The 16,425-nt window shown below is 32.9% G+C and overlaps 1 protein-coding gene across 2 annotated transcripts; it reads right to left on the bottom strand.

The window, feature by feature from the left end:
- Nucleotides 1-2,799: 2,799 nt before the first annotated feature.
- LOC139843704 (MACPF domain-containing protein At4g24290-like) lies at nt 2,800-6,543 on the bottom strand. 2 transcript variants are annotated; one of them, XM_071833848.1, is made up of 8 exons: nt 6,441-6,543; nt 6,037-6,339; nt 5,238-5,476; nt 4,942-5,134; nt 4,796-4,843; nt 4,514-4,700; nt 4,132-4,298; nt 2,800-3,710 (listed from the first exon to the last, which is right to left on the bottom strand). In XM_071833848.1, exons 2-8 carry the CDS (start codon nt 6,310-6,312, stop codon nt 3,042-3,044), a joined length of 1,779 nt encoding a protein of 592 aa, XP_071689949.1. In that variant the 5' UTR covers nt 6,313-6,339; nt 6,441-6,543; the 3' UTR covers nt 2,800-3,041. The 2 variants fall into 2 exon arrangements, with proteins under 2 accessions (XP_071689949.1, XP_071689947.1); XM_071833846.1 differs by having other exon boundaries at nt 6,037-6,542.
- Nucleotides 6,544-16,425: the final 9,882 nt, after the last annotated feature.

Below are 16,425 nucleotides of genomic sequence, written 5' to 3' on the forward strand. Positions count from 1 at the left end.
AGAAGTTGTAGAGGGGTGAATACAAATTCTTTCATAGTATAGTTCTTTAAAGCCTATAAAGATGAATGGCAAGTAAATTGATGACCGTCTAAAAGTAATTTTCAACTATTTATTTTATTGATATATATCTTAAAGAATCACGGTTATCTTATAATAAAATAGAAAACTAGCTGCTAGATATTACGACTTAAATAGCTTACAACAAACTAAAAGCATAAATAAGATTACACGACTGAATGTAATTTACGAGCACACAACTAGTAAATGTGTGGTGATGGTTTTCTATTTATAGTCTTTAATATCTTCATGTTCACATGGTTAACCAATGGTCCAAGTTGTGCTTGTACTTTGGTTGATAAGTAGGTGAAAAGGCTCTAGTACCTTTTGGAATGTGCATCACTTTTCCTTTGTTCAGTAGCTACATTATGAACAAATCAATAACGCCAAATTTATTTTAAAAAAGATTGTATGTTTTGTTCCCAAGGCGTTGATAAAGTATACCACGCAAACTGAGCATGTGGTATATACGTATGCTTTCCTTGGGTTGTCTGTAAGGTCACTTGTCACCACCGACGTGTAGCCTTCAATCTTCAACTTCGTCTTCGAGTTAGATTAATTTCATAATTGATTTGACAATGGGGGAAATACATTATGTCTTAGACAGTAGACATAATCCATCTAAATGTATGTTAAGTTGAGTTTTCTGTTGGGTCTCCTATCTTCTGATGGGTCTCCTATCTTCTGATGGGTCTTCTGAAGTTCTTAACTTATGATGACGAGTGAGGCAACACCAACTAAATACACCAAGACACAACACAAAAGATATTTACATATTTTGAACTTCTAAGCCTATGCTTGCAACACATAAATATATTTAGTGTTTACAAAACTATTTTGTCATCATTAAATTACAAATAGGTAATTGACTCAACAAGAATATCAACTATGCATATGAGGTTCAAAGACTTCGTTATTCAGAGAAATGTTCAGTAGGAGGTTGAAAATCATTCTATGCTTAAATGTAAGAACTTTAATTTTGTTACTTGCTTAAACCAAGAAGTTGAACTAAGTCACTACTCAGAGGCTGTTAAGCATAAACAAGAGTCGATGCTATGAATAATGAATCAGTATGAATGATGAGTTAGAAGCTCTAAGTAGAAAAAATACTTGAGAAATGGTTGATCTTTCTACAAGAAGAAAACCCATCGATTGTAAAATGCTTTACAGATGTACATATAAATCTAATAGTGAGATTGAAAGATATAAGGCTAGGTTAATTTTAAACGGCTTCAATCAAAGAGAAGTTATTTATTGTGATAAAACCTTTTGTCTTAATATTAAAATGGTTAGTGTTAGGTATTTAATCACTAAAACCATTCAAAATAAGTGGAATCTTTATCAACTTGATGTTAATTATGCTTTCTTATATGGTGAACTTATTCAAGATGTTTATATGTAGTCTCTTCAAAGGCTATTCTTGGATGACAAGTTTAAAGTTTGAAAGTTAGTTCAATTCTCTTTATGGTTTTAAACTAGACTTCTAGGAAATTGAATGAGAAACTGTTTGGTGTTCTTAAAAATAATATCTTCGTATAAATTATTAATGATTATTCTTCCTATACCAAGTCTGATTAATGAACTTTTACTTTTTATATTTATATATGTGGATGATATGCTAATAATTGACAATAATGAAGATGAAATAAACAAATTCAAGAATCATTTAAGTTCTAAATTTTTTATTGAAGACTTGGAATCAGTGACGCATCTAGGTTTCATAGTCACTGGTGTCACTAATTAAAAGTTCAAAAAAATTACACTATCTAGTGGTGTCACAAACAAAAAATTACACTATCCAGTGGTATCACTAGTTAAAAATTCCAAAAATTTTTCACTGCATCGCGTATTTCAGTGCTAGCCCGTGCTACCACTGGATATAATTTAGATCCGTCCTTTCTTGGAATACTTAAGTATTTCTTGGTATTGAGATTCTTAAAAGAGATCATGGAAATGGAATTTGTATGAATTGAAAAAAACGTTGTCTAGAGTTATTTTAAGAATATGAGATGTTGGATTGTAAACCATTTTCTACACCAATTGAACAAAAATGATATCGGTCCTCTCGAGAATGTTTCTTATTATGAGAAACTGGTGGGCTAAATATAGGTTTGATTGGGGGCTTATATCTAGGTGTTCTTTCCTCTTATAAATTACTCCCTCTGTTCCAAAATAATTGTCTGTTGAACTTTTCAAAGGTCAATTTATTAAGTTTTGACTTTAAATATTTGTCGATTTTTGCTATAGAATACTTGATGAAATTTATATGAATAGATTGATTTTCGAATGTGTTTTCATTTGGTATAACTTTCATTCGATATTATATAACACAATGAAAGATATTTAAAGTCAAGGTTGAAGAAAAAAAAAAAATTAAAAAGTCAAAACATAGACAATTATTTTTGAATAGAGGGAGTAGTTTTTCTAAGAATGAGTTACATACTTATGGCTTGATATGAGCTTAGTATTGGTCTATTGGATAAGTTCATAACAATATTAGACTGATACTAGAATGTTTCGATCTTTTTTAAAATATTCTTCTACGCTGTGTACATCTAGAAAAAAATCTCCGCCCTAGCATAAATTAGAAAAAAAAAATTGTTAATTTATCAATTTCGCAACTTTTACTGAAATATTTATTATTTACATTCTCATATTTTTAAGTAGAATTCCTACTATCATCATTTAATTATATTGTTGCTGTTCCAAGTAGAGGTCATTTGTACAAGCAAACGACCAACCATATTTCTGTACATAGTTTTTGTGTTCAAAAGTACGTGTATTACAACTAAAGACTAAATTTACCATTTATACATCATATCATCCACAGCAAAATATACATAAAAAAAAAAAAAAAAAAAAAAAAAAAAAATTCAAAAGCAAATCCCATGGCTGCAAGTTACCCATCCAATATATCATATATCCAACATATCATGATATCAACACAAACCACATAACTGATTGCAATATCAATCCTACAGTGATTACTCATCCCCTGAAATCACAGCTAAAAGAGAAAACTTAGCCCGTAACGAAATCTTACTCTTATCGACCATAAGCCTTGCACCCGAAACAGCCCAATAACCGGGCAGATCTTGAGGCCCTCTGGTCAATTCAGTTGTATCAACAAACTTCAAAAGCTTCTTTCCATGGGCTGAAACTGGCGGCCCAATAGGTAATGCCGAGTTCATAACTATGTCTTTAGGCTGAGGTGCCTGTTTTTGAGCAGTTGAAAACCGGGTCGATATCATAGTTGAAATAAGCCCGGATTTTTGACTAGTGAGGACGGGTGACCCGTCCCATTCAGATTGTCTTACTACTGTGGCCCCCACTACTTTTGAGAAACGAAGTCTTAAGAATAGAACCCGTTTTAAACCGGAGTTGCTCACTTCAAAATCGGCACCAGTGACTATACAAGTTTCATCATCGGATTCAACTGGGGCGGTGCATATGTGTGAGAAACTTTTCCATTGAACCTTCTCGTGGTATCTTTGGTCATGAGGGTTTTGGGCCAAGTTTGTGTTGGGCTCTAGCGTTAGTTTAAAACTTTTGGGCATTGATGAAAGATGCTGTAAATGGATTGCTAAGCAGTCGTTTCGTTTTCCTTCCAAATAAAGCCGAAGGCCCGTCACAGGCTTGTCACCAACATCCACCTGCCAGTTTATTGTAGGAAAAAAGCTAATTAATATGGGCCGGGCCGGGCCGGGCCGGGTCAAGGGTAAAATTAAGTTTATAGTATGTGCTAAAACGGGTTGGGTCAAACACATTGGTGTAACAGACTAATAAGAGTTGAAATTTTTTTAACATGTAGTTATGATGTCAAATACTACGTAATATATTAGCTATCATATAATCTATTGAATTGAAAGAGAGAATTTTGACATGCTTGATCCACTTGCCCATTTCCTTAAGATCTTGTAAGTTTTACTCATTTGACACATTGGTCAAGACATAAATTCCCTTATCTAACTCCATAAACTCGTTTGATAAAAAACATAACCTCAATCGGCCCGTCTATAACTAAACCTGATAACCACAGATAAAAAAAACAGTTACACAGATAGAATTTATTGCCTGATTTGTGTTAACGTAAAGCTTAGGACCCATAAATTTAAACTGTAATGATGCGTTGTGATGCTGTTTCCCCTCGGGACCAACTGCAAGCACACCAAATTCTGGTGCCCATCGCGTTGGAAGCTGAAACTCTAAAAACTGTTGAAGCTCTGTAATTGGTGGTTTATCTGCACGACACAACAACCCATTTTTCATCACCAAATTTCATACCATTGAATTATTTTTACTAACTGATAAAAACAGGAATATATATATATATATATATATATATATATATATATATATATATATATATATATATATATATATATAATTATTTTTTTTTTTTTTTTTGTGAAGGCAAGGCCCCAAAAGTTGCAGAATTCACGAGTATTTTACTCACATCGTATATAAAGATTTATGGCGTGAGTCAAGAATCCGTTTCCATCAATTCCACTCAATAAAGAAGTGATTGGAATAAACGACATTGAGATGACTTCGGGGTCAAGTTGAACAGTTTGACCCCACGTGTGATGGTCAAGGTTCTTTCCATAACTTCCACCTCTCCTCCTCCAGAAAAAAGTAATATCCTGCAGGATATTACTTTCAATTAATCCTTACAATTAATAAGGGAAATATATCATAAATCATAAATGTATGCAACAATATTTTCAAAAGTGTTAACCTCAATTGCAGGGTTCAAGTTTATCAAGCCATAATCGTTTCGTTCAAGCTGAAACACGTAAATTGTAACATAAGCCACAACATTTTTCAACTATTAATAATAATACTCTGTTAAGAAAAGGATAGGATAAGCAAAGATGTTAGTACCGGCTCTAGATCACGGGCTTTTCTCGGGTTTTCATTGTGTTGTCCGCTGAATCTTTTTTCAGATATATCCTTGAGATACTTTTTTACCTCATCTGGTGAAAGGGTTGAAGAATGTTGTTGCTTCATATAAACTATATCTTTTCCGCCCATTTTGACACCCGAAATCACATGGGTACCAAACTTTTCAATAAACCTATGATACCCATTAACAATATAACCAAGTATAAGATTTCAAAAATGGATAACACATTTTTAAGGAAGTGAAAAATCTTTGCCTAAGTGTAACTTTTACTTACTTGGCCAATGCTGCAGGTTCCCATGAAGATGGAACAGCGATTTTGACATAATCAGTCAATGCGATTTGGGACTTTTCAAGTTTGATATTGTAAAGTGTTATGAAAACGCCATCTAGAGCGAGTGCTTTTGTATTGGCAGCATCTTTTTGCCAAGATCCTGTGAACTCAAAGGCAGCGTTAAATTGTCCTGTTGGGATTCTTCCAGACAGCGATACGTCCTGGTTAAATTGTTCCGACATCTACAAGAACAATAAATTAAATGACTTGATAACATAGGAAAAGCTATGCAACATAACACTTTTTAAAGTTAAATTGGAATGGACATTTTGTCACGTTCAAAAGAGAGCACCCACATAAATAGATTTACAAACTCTTGATGGGCAATAATATGTGATTATTAATGGTAGCAATTTCAACCCATTTAACATCATATTAACACTTGTGAAAAGTGGTTTATAATACATAAAAGCTTCTAAATCGTTTCATTCGAAGATTCAAACTACTTTTACGAAAATATATTGTTTTTGTTAATTGTTAATGTGATGTGATCAAATACCGACCTGAGCCATTTCAATCTGTACAAAAGTACAGCCTTTACAACCCAACCGAAACCCAAATTAAAATTTTCTCAACCCATTCAACTTGCCAATATCTTGATATCTTTATTCTTTATACAACCTCTGAATTCCAAATAATCTTGATACCACCCCTAGTGTAAAAGCTTTTTTATTTACATAACATAATAACATCATTTCATTCAGTTTTACAAAACAATTACTAATAATCATTGTTACAATACCTGCTGAAATGATAAAATATCTGAGCTAAATCGCAGCCTTTCACCTTTGCCACAATTAATTGATTTCGAAACATTTTGAATCAAAATCCCACCAGGAATCAATATATCCCTAACTTGTTCATCATCTATATCAATCAATCTCGCATCAGGTGACTTCCCTTTACAATATTTTAACCTCAAATCCTCAGTAAGATCGTACCCTAATCCTATTGACCCGATCGCTGTCTCAGCCGCAAACTTCAGCCGTAGCGCCACATCCTTACTACTAGTTCCCATCAAACCTTGTGACTGATGATTTTTCACCTGAAAATGTTTTAGCTTTTAGATGTAGTCAACTATGTTTCTTGATTGTTGTATTTGAATAGGAATCTTTAACTAAAGTTTATCATGTAAAAGATGATGACCTGAATGTGATGTTTGGATTATTTATTTATTTATTTGATTAATTGGTTGTATCTTGTATCTGTAGCTGGTTAGTTTAATGTGTATGGAATCATGTGGGAGATTAAGTCAATATTCACATACTGATTTTTGTTAAGAAATGTGAATGTGAATGTGAATGTGAATAATGTCAAAGGGAGTTGGTTGTTTTTGACGCAGCCAGCTGCCCGGGAAAACATTGTACTGGTTTTCATTTTAACTTTTTTTATTCAACATTTAATAATATAATATAAAATATAAATTTGAGCATTTAGCATATGATGGTGGAGGGGTAGGTTCAAACGAGAACCACTAAAAAGGTGAGAATTGCGAGAACTATTTAATTTAATAGTTTTTATGCATTTAAATGCAACAAATTAAATGTAAATGTTAATTAATGCACATATCATTAACAAACATATGTTCATTAGCTCAAATTACATGTTAGATTGTAAATTATATGAAACTGTACACATGTTCAGAAACAAATATGCACATGTGAACGAGAAACTATATATTTAATTATATAGGTAAAATATAAGTGTTTTTCAACTATTTTATGTTCATTCATACTCTTCATCAAGGTTTATGTGTTATTCAATCTAGTTACATGTGAAAATCTTTATAAATCAGAATTTCTCGCAGTTCTCGCCTTTTTTATGGTTCTCGTTTGAACTGGCTGATGGTGGAATAATTTGGCATATGATGGTGGAATAATTTCTACCTTTTATGTAAAAAGTAAAGTTATAAAAAGTTAACTTTAGATTTTTATTTGTTTCTTAAAAGTAGTTTAACTACAGTTAAACGAATTATAACATAGCAATTATAATTACAATATACATATCAACAATTTATAATTTATAACATTTTATTAAATGAAAAGTTATAAAAACATACACACACACACATATATATATATATATATATATATATATGGAGAGAGATTTAATCAAGAGAGAAACACTTTTTTGGGGGGGAAATAATTTTTTTTCATTTTTTTCGAATTTTTTTTCGAGCATCAAGATCACATGAATATATAAACATTTAAAAAAGACACTTTGTAATGAATGTTATTATTTTGGCAGTAAAATGCTCGAAGAAAAAAATGAAAACATTCAATGCATTGAATGTTTTGATATTGAGTTTTTTTAAGGGGTTAGAAATTAAGGGTTACAACTTAGGGTTTAGAAATTAGGGAGGTTAAAAATTAGGGTTTAGCTATTAGGGTTTAGAAATTAGGGTTTTGGGTTTGGAAATTAGGGTTTAGGGTTTAGAAATTAGGGTTTAGATTGAATATTTTAACACGAACGGTTTAGAGTTTTGAGTTTAAGGTTTTGGGACTAAACCCAATACACTAAACCCTAAACCCTAAAATCTAAATCGGTCTAGATTTCGAAAAAAAACACTTCACACAAGATGAAAACAAAACGATGCAAATAAACTCAGAATCAAAACATTCAATGCATTGAATGTTTTCATTTTTTTCTTCAAGCGTTTTACTCCCAAAATAATAATATTCGTCAAAAGTGTGTTTTTTAAATGTTCATATTTATACCTAATTTTTATGTCTGAATAAAAAATTTCAAAAAAAAACCAAAATTAAAAAAAAAAAAATTACTTTCCCCCCTTTCCCCCAAAAAAGTGCTTCCCTCTTGATTACAACTATATATATATATATATATATATATATATATATATATATATATATATATATATATATATATATATATATATATATATATATATATATATGTATGTATGTATGTATGTGTGTATGTGTGTGTGTGTGTGTGTGTGTGTGTGTGTGTGTGAGGGAAGCACTTTTTGGGGGAAAGCGGGGGGAAGTCAATTTTTTTTCGTTTTTTCGAAATGTTTTTTTCAGACATTAAGATCACATGAAAATATGAACATTTAAATAAGACACTTTCTGATGAATGTTATTACTTTGGCTGGAAAACGCTCGAAGAAAAAAAATGAAAACATACATCATGAGTAATATTATGCGTCTGAGTTTTTTTTTTTTTTTTTTAAGGTTTAAAAATTAGGGTTTAGTAATTAAGGTTTAGAAATTATGGTTCAAAAATTAGGGTTTAGCTATTAGGGTTTAAGGTTTAGAAATTAGGGTTTAGATTGAATTTTTAACACGAACGGTTTAGAGTTTAGGGTGTATGGTTTAGGGTTTTGGGTTTTGAGTTTAGGACTAAACCCAAAACACTAAACTCCAAACCCTAAACTCTAAATCGGGCTAAATTTTGAAAAAAAAAACTTCATATAAGATGAAAGAAAACAATGTTCCAAAAATATTATTAGGAATATTCATGATAAATGTTATCAATTATTTCTTTGATCGTTTTTCCGCCTAAATAATAACATTCATCACAAAGTGTCTTTTTTAAATAATCATATTTTCACCTAAACTTGATGTCTGAAAAACAAAATTCAAAAAAATGACAAAATAAAACCTCAACATACGCTCGAAAAACACGATAATTGTTATATATTAGTTCTTCGAGCGTTTTTCCGTCAAAATAAAAACATTTATCACAAAGTGTCTTTATTAAATGTTCATATTTTCATCCAATCTATAATGTTCGTTATCACACCCCCAGTTAGGGCCTGAGCGAAATGTGACTTAATATCAAAATATACCAACATATTATAATAACGAGAACAATACTAAATGAGAAAGTTAAACTTTATGGAGTACGCAGCGGAAAATGAAATGTCGTTACAAAGGAGTAAAGTAAATGTTTAAATGCAATAGTAATAAATGCGATAATCTCTTGATCCTATGTTCAAGTAGCATCACATAAGCAGTAGATAAGTAAGCTTGAATCAAACAGCACCTGAGACAAAACATGTTAAAGTGTCAACCAAAAGGTTGAGTGAAGTTCATAGGTTTAACAAAAGTTTGACCGTTGTTTTAGACCACAAGATTTAGTTTGTAAAGTTGATCTCTCGCAGGATCAAAAAGTTATGCCAAAACGTGATATTTAGACTAAACGTTCAAGTTTGCCCCATGACAAGTTGTGTCTGTCCTTGTCGGTTTAATTTCATTATCAAGTAATACAAAGACTTATTCAAATGTATCGGGGACGTTACTCCCGATAGGCCTACCCCCAATAATTAAGCATGCAGCAGCAATTAAAAATATCAGTGTAGGGACTTAGTCGGACATAGCCGGGTATAGCACAGTTTAACAGTTTGGTACTTGTGTCTAAATTGTAAAAAGTAAAAACAGCATGTGTCTCACCCCAAGTAAAGTAAGTAAGTTTGCTAGCAATAAAGAAGGGCTATGAATTCACCTTAAATAGCAGTTGAAGTATTCTACGCAAGAAGGAAAGTAAAGCAAGTAAGTGATCTGGATATCAACCTAGAGGTATAACGTTTGATTAGTTAATGTCTAACTGACATAAAGTATGTTTATTAATATAGCAACTATATTGACAGTGACGGTTTTCGAGAAAAGTTCCTATTTCTCAAAAGTTTCTATTTTTGGAAACGTACTATTTATGGAAAGCTTCCACTTATAGTAAGCTTCTAGTTTAAAAATGTTCGGGTTATAATTCTTAACAAAGATGTTGTACAATCTCGCCCAAACTTCGTTGTTAACATGCAAGTCACTCGAATGATCTATTGTTACCGAGTGGCCCAGGATCTCTTGAACAAAATCTAAGTCTTGGCATTCGAGATCCACAAGCGTCCCATAATGGTAACAAGGATCACCCTAGGCCACAAGTAGCGGTGATGTTTGTAGTCTTTGTACGCTATCTTTAATTATAACCTTCACGTTAGGTGCGTATATACATATATATTCATTAATTCGATTTTAATTATAATTCCTATATATTAATTCATAAAAATACTTTTATAATTTTTAGTAACATATATTACTAATTATAACATGTTATTTATTTTATTTTTAATTGCATATAATTTATAACATTATTTACATGTTTTGGTAAAAAATAAAATAATAAACCGAAGTAAAAAGTAAAAAGTAAAAAGTAAAAAGTAAGAAAAGAATACTTACTAGTAGTAATTCTTCAAAGAGAGAATGAGGGAAATTTTGGTGTGAGTTTGAATGAGAAATGAGGGGTATTTATACTTGAAAAAATTAGGTAAAAAGAATAAAATAATTAAAATAAAAAGAAATATTTTAATTTTTAATGGGATTTTAAAATTCAAAAGTATTAAATGTTAGGTCATGGGATAATGCACAAAATAAAATAATAAAAGTAGTTTTTCTATTATAATTTTTAATTAAAAAGTATTTTATTTATTTATTTATTTTTTAAATTCATTTATTTTAAGGATTTTTCTTATATAAATAACAAATTGATTTAGTGCTTTTCCAAGAATATTTGTCAATATATTTTTTTTTATTTAATTAATAAATACAAATTTTGCATAAAAATAATAAATAATTCGGTATTTTGTATTTTTAATAATAATTATGATTTTAATTATTAAACTATAGTTTTAGTAAGTTTGTAAATATTATTACATTTATATATAATTGGATTTATTATATAGTTAAATATATAATACGTTAACTAAATAATAAAAGTGATACAAAGTTTATATACTTAGTTAAATTATGTCAAATTATATAAATTAATAATATATTATTTATTTAAGCGTACATTGTTGACTAAAAATTACTATTCGGTCAATATTTAATTGTATATAACAACCCTTAATACATATAGTCAGGCAGATAACCCTAGGGTTAATTCACTAAATTTAGATGTCGAAAAGTGAGGGTTTTTACAGTACCTCCCCGTTAATAAAAACTTCGTCCCGAAGTTTTAGGTAGACTTCTCGGATGCATCAGCGGTTGAGAAGAGATGGGGATATTTCTGTTTCATTTGGTCTTCACGTTCCCAGGTATACTCGGGGCCACGTCGTGAATTCCAACGGATCTTAACAATAGGTATGGTGCTTTGTTTTAAGCGTTTAGCAGATCGGTCCATGACTTCTACGGGTTCCTCTATGAAGTGCATTTTATCATCAATGCGAATGTTATCCAAAGGAATAATGAGAGTGTCATCAGCAATACACCGTTTAAGATTTGAGACATGAAACACATCATGTACTTGACTGAGTTCGGTTGGTAGTTCTAATCAATATGCCACGGGACCAATTCTTTCAGTGATTGTGAAAGGTCCAACATATCGTGGACTGATTTTACTTCGTTTACCAAAACGAACAACACCTTTCCAAGGGGATACTTTCAACATGACTTTATCTCCCACTTGGTATTCGATGTCCTTTCGCTTCTTATCGGCATAACTCTTCTGTCGGCTACGGGCAGTTTCTAAACGTTGCTTGATTTGAACGATCTTTTCGGTAGTTTCGTGAATAATTTCAGGACCAGTTAAATGTCTGTCCTCAAGTTCATCCCAACACAGAGGGGATCTACACTTCCGTCCATATAGAGCTTCAAAAGGTGCAGCTTTAATGCTAGAGTGATAACTGTTGTTATAAGAAAATTCAACCAAAGGCAGATGTCTATCCCAGCCTTTAGCGAAGTCGATAACACAAGCGCGAAGCATATCTTCCAATGTTTGAATGGTTCGTTCACCTTGACCATCGGTTTGCGGATGATAAGCAGTACTCATGTCGAGTTGAGTTCCAAGATCAGTTTGTAAGGATTTCCAGAATCTGGAAGTGAATCTACTGTCGCGATCGGATATGATTGATATAGGAACACCATGACGAGAGACAATTTCTTTGATATACAGTTGTGACAATCTCTCCATCTTGTCGGTCTCCTTGATCGGTAAGAAATGAGCAGATTTAGTAAGACGATCTACTATGGCCCATATAGTATCATTTCCACTAGAAGTCTTGGGCAATTTAGTAATAAAGTCCATAGCGATATATTCCCACTTCCACTGTGGAATATCGGGTTGTGTCAACAGACCAGAAGGCTTTTGATGTTCAGCCTTGACTTTCAAATAAGTGAGACACTTACTAACATAAGTAGCAATGTCGGTTTTCATGTTAGGCCACCAGTATAATTCCTTCACATCGTGGTACATCTTACTAGAACCCGGATGAATAGAATACCTAGTCTTATGCGCTTCATCCAAGACTAGTTCATGGAGATTACCGAAGCGAGGAACCCAAATTCTGTTGCCAAAGTACCGTGCACCATTAGCTTTCACTTGGAGTTGGTTTTCAAAACCAATAGGTCCTTAACCTTCGATAATTGTTGGTTTAATAGCTTCTAATTGAGCTTCACAGATTCGTGAGATAAGATTTGATTTGATTTTCAGATTCAGAGCACGAACACGTTTAACATCGTCTTTTCGACTAAGGGCATCGGCAACTACATTCGCCTTGCCAGGATGATATTTTAGTTCACAGTGATAATCGTTCAATAACTCGAGCCATCGGCTTTGCCTCATATTCAGCTGTTTTTGATCAAAGATGTGTCGAAGACTTTTATGGTCAGTGTACACCGTAAACTGGGTACCATATAGATAATGTCTCCATATATTTAATGCAAATACTACGGCACCTAACTCAAGGTCATGTGTGGTATAGTTCTCCTCGTGTTTCTTCAACTGTCTAGATGCGTAGGCATTAACCTTTTCACGTTGCATTAAAACGCAACCAAAGCCTTGCTTTGAGGCATCGCAATAAACAACAAAATCGTCAGTACCTTCAGGTAAAGATAGAATCGGGGCTATGGTCAATTTCTCCTTCGAATCTTGAAAGCAGATTCCTGTTCTTCGGACCACTCAAATTTCTTCCCTTTTTGATTTAGCTTCGTAAGAGGTTTAGCAATGAGAGAAAAATCTTTTATGAACCTTCGATAGTAACCGGCAAGTCCCAAAAATTGGCGAATATGTTTCGCAGTCTTTGGTATCTCCCAGTTCCGAATAGCAGTAATCTTAGCTGGATCGACATGTATTACGTCTCTATCAACAACATGTCCAAGAAATTGTACGGTCTTGAGCCAAAACTCGCATTTAGAAAATTTAGCATAGAGTTGTTCCTTTCTTAAGAGTTCAAGAATCATACGCAAATGTTGCTCATGTTCTTTCTCACTCTTAGAATAGATCAAGATATCGTCAATGAACACAATAACGAATTTATCGAGGTAAGGTTTGCAGACACGATTCATAAGATCCATGAATACAGAGGAGCATTGGTCAAACCAAAAGGCATGACACAGAATTCATAATGTCCATATCGAGTACGAAAAGCAGTCTTAGGAATATCGGATTCCTTGACTTGGAGTTGGTGATAACCAGATCTCAATTCAATCTTTGAATACACACTTGACCCTTGAAGTTGGTCGAATAGATCATCGATATGTGGCAACGGATAACGGTTCTTGATAGTAAGCTTGTTAAGTTCGCGGTAATCAATGCACATCCTTAACGTACCATCCTTCTTTTTAACAAATAGAATAGGAGCTCCCCATGGGGATGAGCTTGGACGAATGAAACCTTTATCCAATAGTTCTTGGAGCTGGTTGGAAAGTTCCTTCATTTCGGAAGGTGCTAAACGGTATGGTGCTTTAGCAATAGGAGCAGCACCGGGAGCTAAATCAATTTGAAATTTAACTTGTCGAGGAGGTGGAAGACCAGGAAGATCTTCGGGAAACACATCGGGAAAGTCTTTAACCACTGGTACATCTTCAATACACTTTTCTTTCGATTCGATCATCTTAACGTGGGCTAGAATATCTGGATAACCTTTCATAAGGTGTTTGCGGGTTTTAATACAGGAGATAATGTTGAGATTGGAACCACTCTTTTCACCTTGGATGATAAGAGTCTCTCCATTTCCCAATGAAACATGAACGGTTTTATCGTAACACATGATGGCAGCTCTCAATGGACGTAACCAATCCATTCCAACTACGACGTCAAAACTTCCGAGTTCGACCGGCAAAAGGTCTATCTTAAATTCTTTATTGGCTAAGATTCAGTTGCAGTTTTTATAGATCTTATCGACTTTCATGATCTCATACTTAGCAGCATCATCATAAGAAGGAGATCGGGCTCTTTTCCTTGACGGACTAGTTTCCTCAGGACGTTTCCCCTTGTCTTCAGTTTTCGGGGTCGGATAGTGATCGGGAGAATTAGGTAAAGTATCCGGACTATAGTTTGGTGAACAAGGACCACCAAAGCCATAAGGTGGACTTTGGGCTAGTCTTTCAGTGGAAGACCATTAAGTATCTTCTTCGGTCAGCTTGAAAAGAGTCATTTTGTTCGCTTGATGAAAATTAGACATTCTAAAATTTGGAAAGAGATTTTGATTAGCATTTTAAGCCAAGATTATCAAAGCAAGGTTGCAAAGATTATAAGGTAATCCTAAGTGCTTTAAGTCTAAGGCAGGAAAGGTCATAGTTTCCTAGATTGCTAAGGCACTCTAGCTAACACATAAGGCACACACAAAAATGCAATCCTGGTTCTCTATAATAGCCTGGTTATGCTCTAATACCAATCTATCACACCCCCAGTTAGGGCCTGGGCGAAATGTGACTTAATATCAAAATATACCAACATATTATAATAACGAGAACAATACTAAATGAGAAAGTTAAACTTTATGGATTACGCAGCGGAAAATGAAATGTCGTTACAAAGGAGTAAAGTAAATGTTTAAATGCAATAGTAATAAATACGATAATCTCTTGATCCTATGTCCAAGTAGCATCACATAAGCGGTAGATAAGTAAGCTTGAATCAAACAGCACCTGAGACAAAACATGCTAAAGTGTCAACCAAAAGGTTGAGTGAAGTTCATAGGTTTAACAAAAGTTTGACCGTTGTTTTAGACCACAATATTTAGTTTGTAAAGTTGATCTCCCGCAGGATCAAAAAGTTACACCAAAGCGTGATATTTAGACTAAACGTTCAAGTTTGCCCCATGACAAATTGTGTCTGTCCTTGTCGGTTTAATTTCATTATCAAGTAATACAAAGACTTAGTCAAATGTATCGGGGACGTTACTCCCGATAGGCCTACCCCCAATAATTAAGCATGCAGCAGCAATTAAAAATATCACTGTAGGGACTTAGTCGGACATAGCCGGGTATAACATAGTTTAACAGTTTGGTACTTGTGTCTAAATTGTAAAAAGTAAAAACAGCATGTGTCTCACCCCAAGTAAAGTAAGTAAGTTTGCTAGCAATAAAAAGGGGCTATGAATTCACCTTAAATAGCAGTTGAAGTATTCCACGCAAGAAGGAAAGTAAAGCAAGTAAGTGATGTGGATATCAACCTAGAGGTATAACTTTTGATTAGTTAATATCTAACTAACATAAAGCATGTTTATTAATATAGCAACTATATTGACAGTGACGGTTTTCGAGAAAAGTTCCGATTTCTCAAAAGTTTCTATTTTTGGAAACTTACTATTTATGGAAAGCTTTCACTTATAGTAAGCTTCTAGTTTAAAAATATTCGGGTTATAATTCTTAACAAAGATGTTGTACAATCTCGCCCAAACTTCGTTGCTAACATGCAAGTCACTCGAATGATCTATTGTTACCGAGTGGCCCAGGATCTCTTGAACAAAATCTAAGTCTTGGCATTCGAGATCCACAAGCGTCCCATAATGGTAACAAGGATCACCCTAGGCCACAAGTAGCGGTGATGTTTGTAGTCTTTGTACGCTATCTTTAATTATAACCTTCACGTTAGGTGCGTATATACATATATATTCATTAATTCGATTTTAATTATAATTCCTATATATTAATTCATAAAAATACTTTTATAATTTTTAGTAACATATATTACTAATTATAACATGTTATTTATTTTATTTTTAATTGTATATAATTTATAACATTATTTACATGTTTTGGTAAAAAATAAAATAATAAACCGAAGTAAAAAGTAAAAAGTAAAAAGTAAAAAGTAAGAAAAGAATACTTACTAGTAGTAAATCTTCAAAGAGAGAATGAGAGAAATTTTGGTGTGAGTTTGAATGAGAAAT

The sequence above is a fragment of the Rutidosis leptorrhynchoides genome, chromosome 4 (genome assembly GCF_046630445.1).
Source record: "Rutidosis leptorrhynchoides isolate AG116_Rl617_1_P2 chromosome 4, CSIRO_AGI_Rlap_v1, whole genome shotgun sequence".
Taxonomy (NCBI): Eukaryota; Viridiplantae; Streptophyta; class Magnoliopsida; order Asterales; family Asteraceae; genus Rutidosis; species Rutidosis leptorrhynchoides.

What these genes read in the sequence shown, in the direction of transcription:
- LOC139843704 (XM_071833848.1), bottom strand. Translation starts at nt 6,312, where the DNA reads ATGGGAACTAGTAGTAAGGATGTGGCGCTACGGCTGAAGTTTGCGGCT. An exon ending in ACTTGAACCCTGCAATTGAG is followed by an intron (nt 4,701 to 4,795) that starts GTTAACACTTTT and finishes AATATCCTGCAG; the next exon opens with GATATTACTTTTTTCTGGAG. An exon ending in TTTACGTTAACACAAATCAG is followed by an intron (nt 3,711 to 4,131) that starts GCAATAAATTCT and finishes ATAAACTGGCAG; the next exon opens with GTGGATGTTGGTGACAAGCC.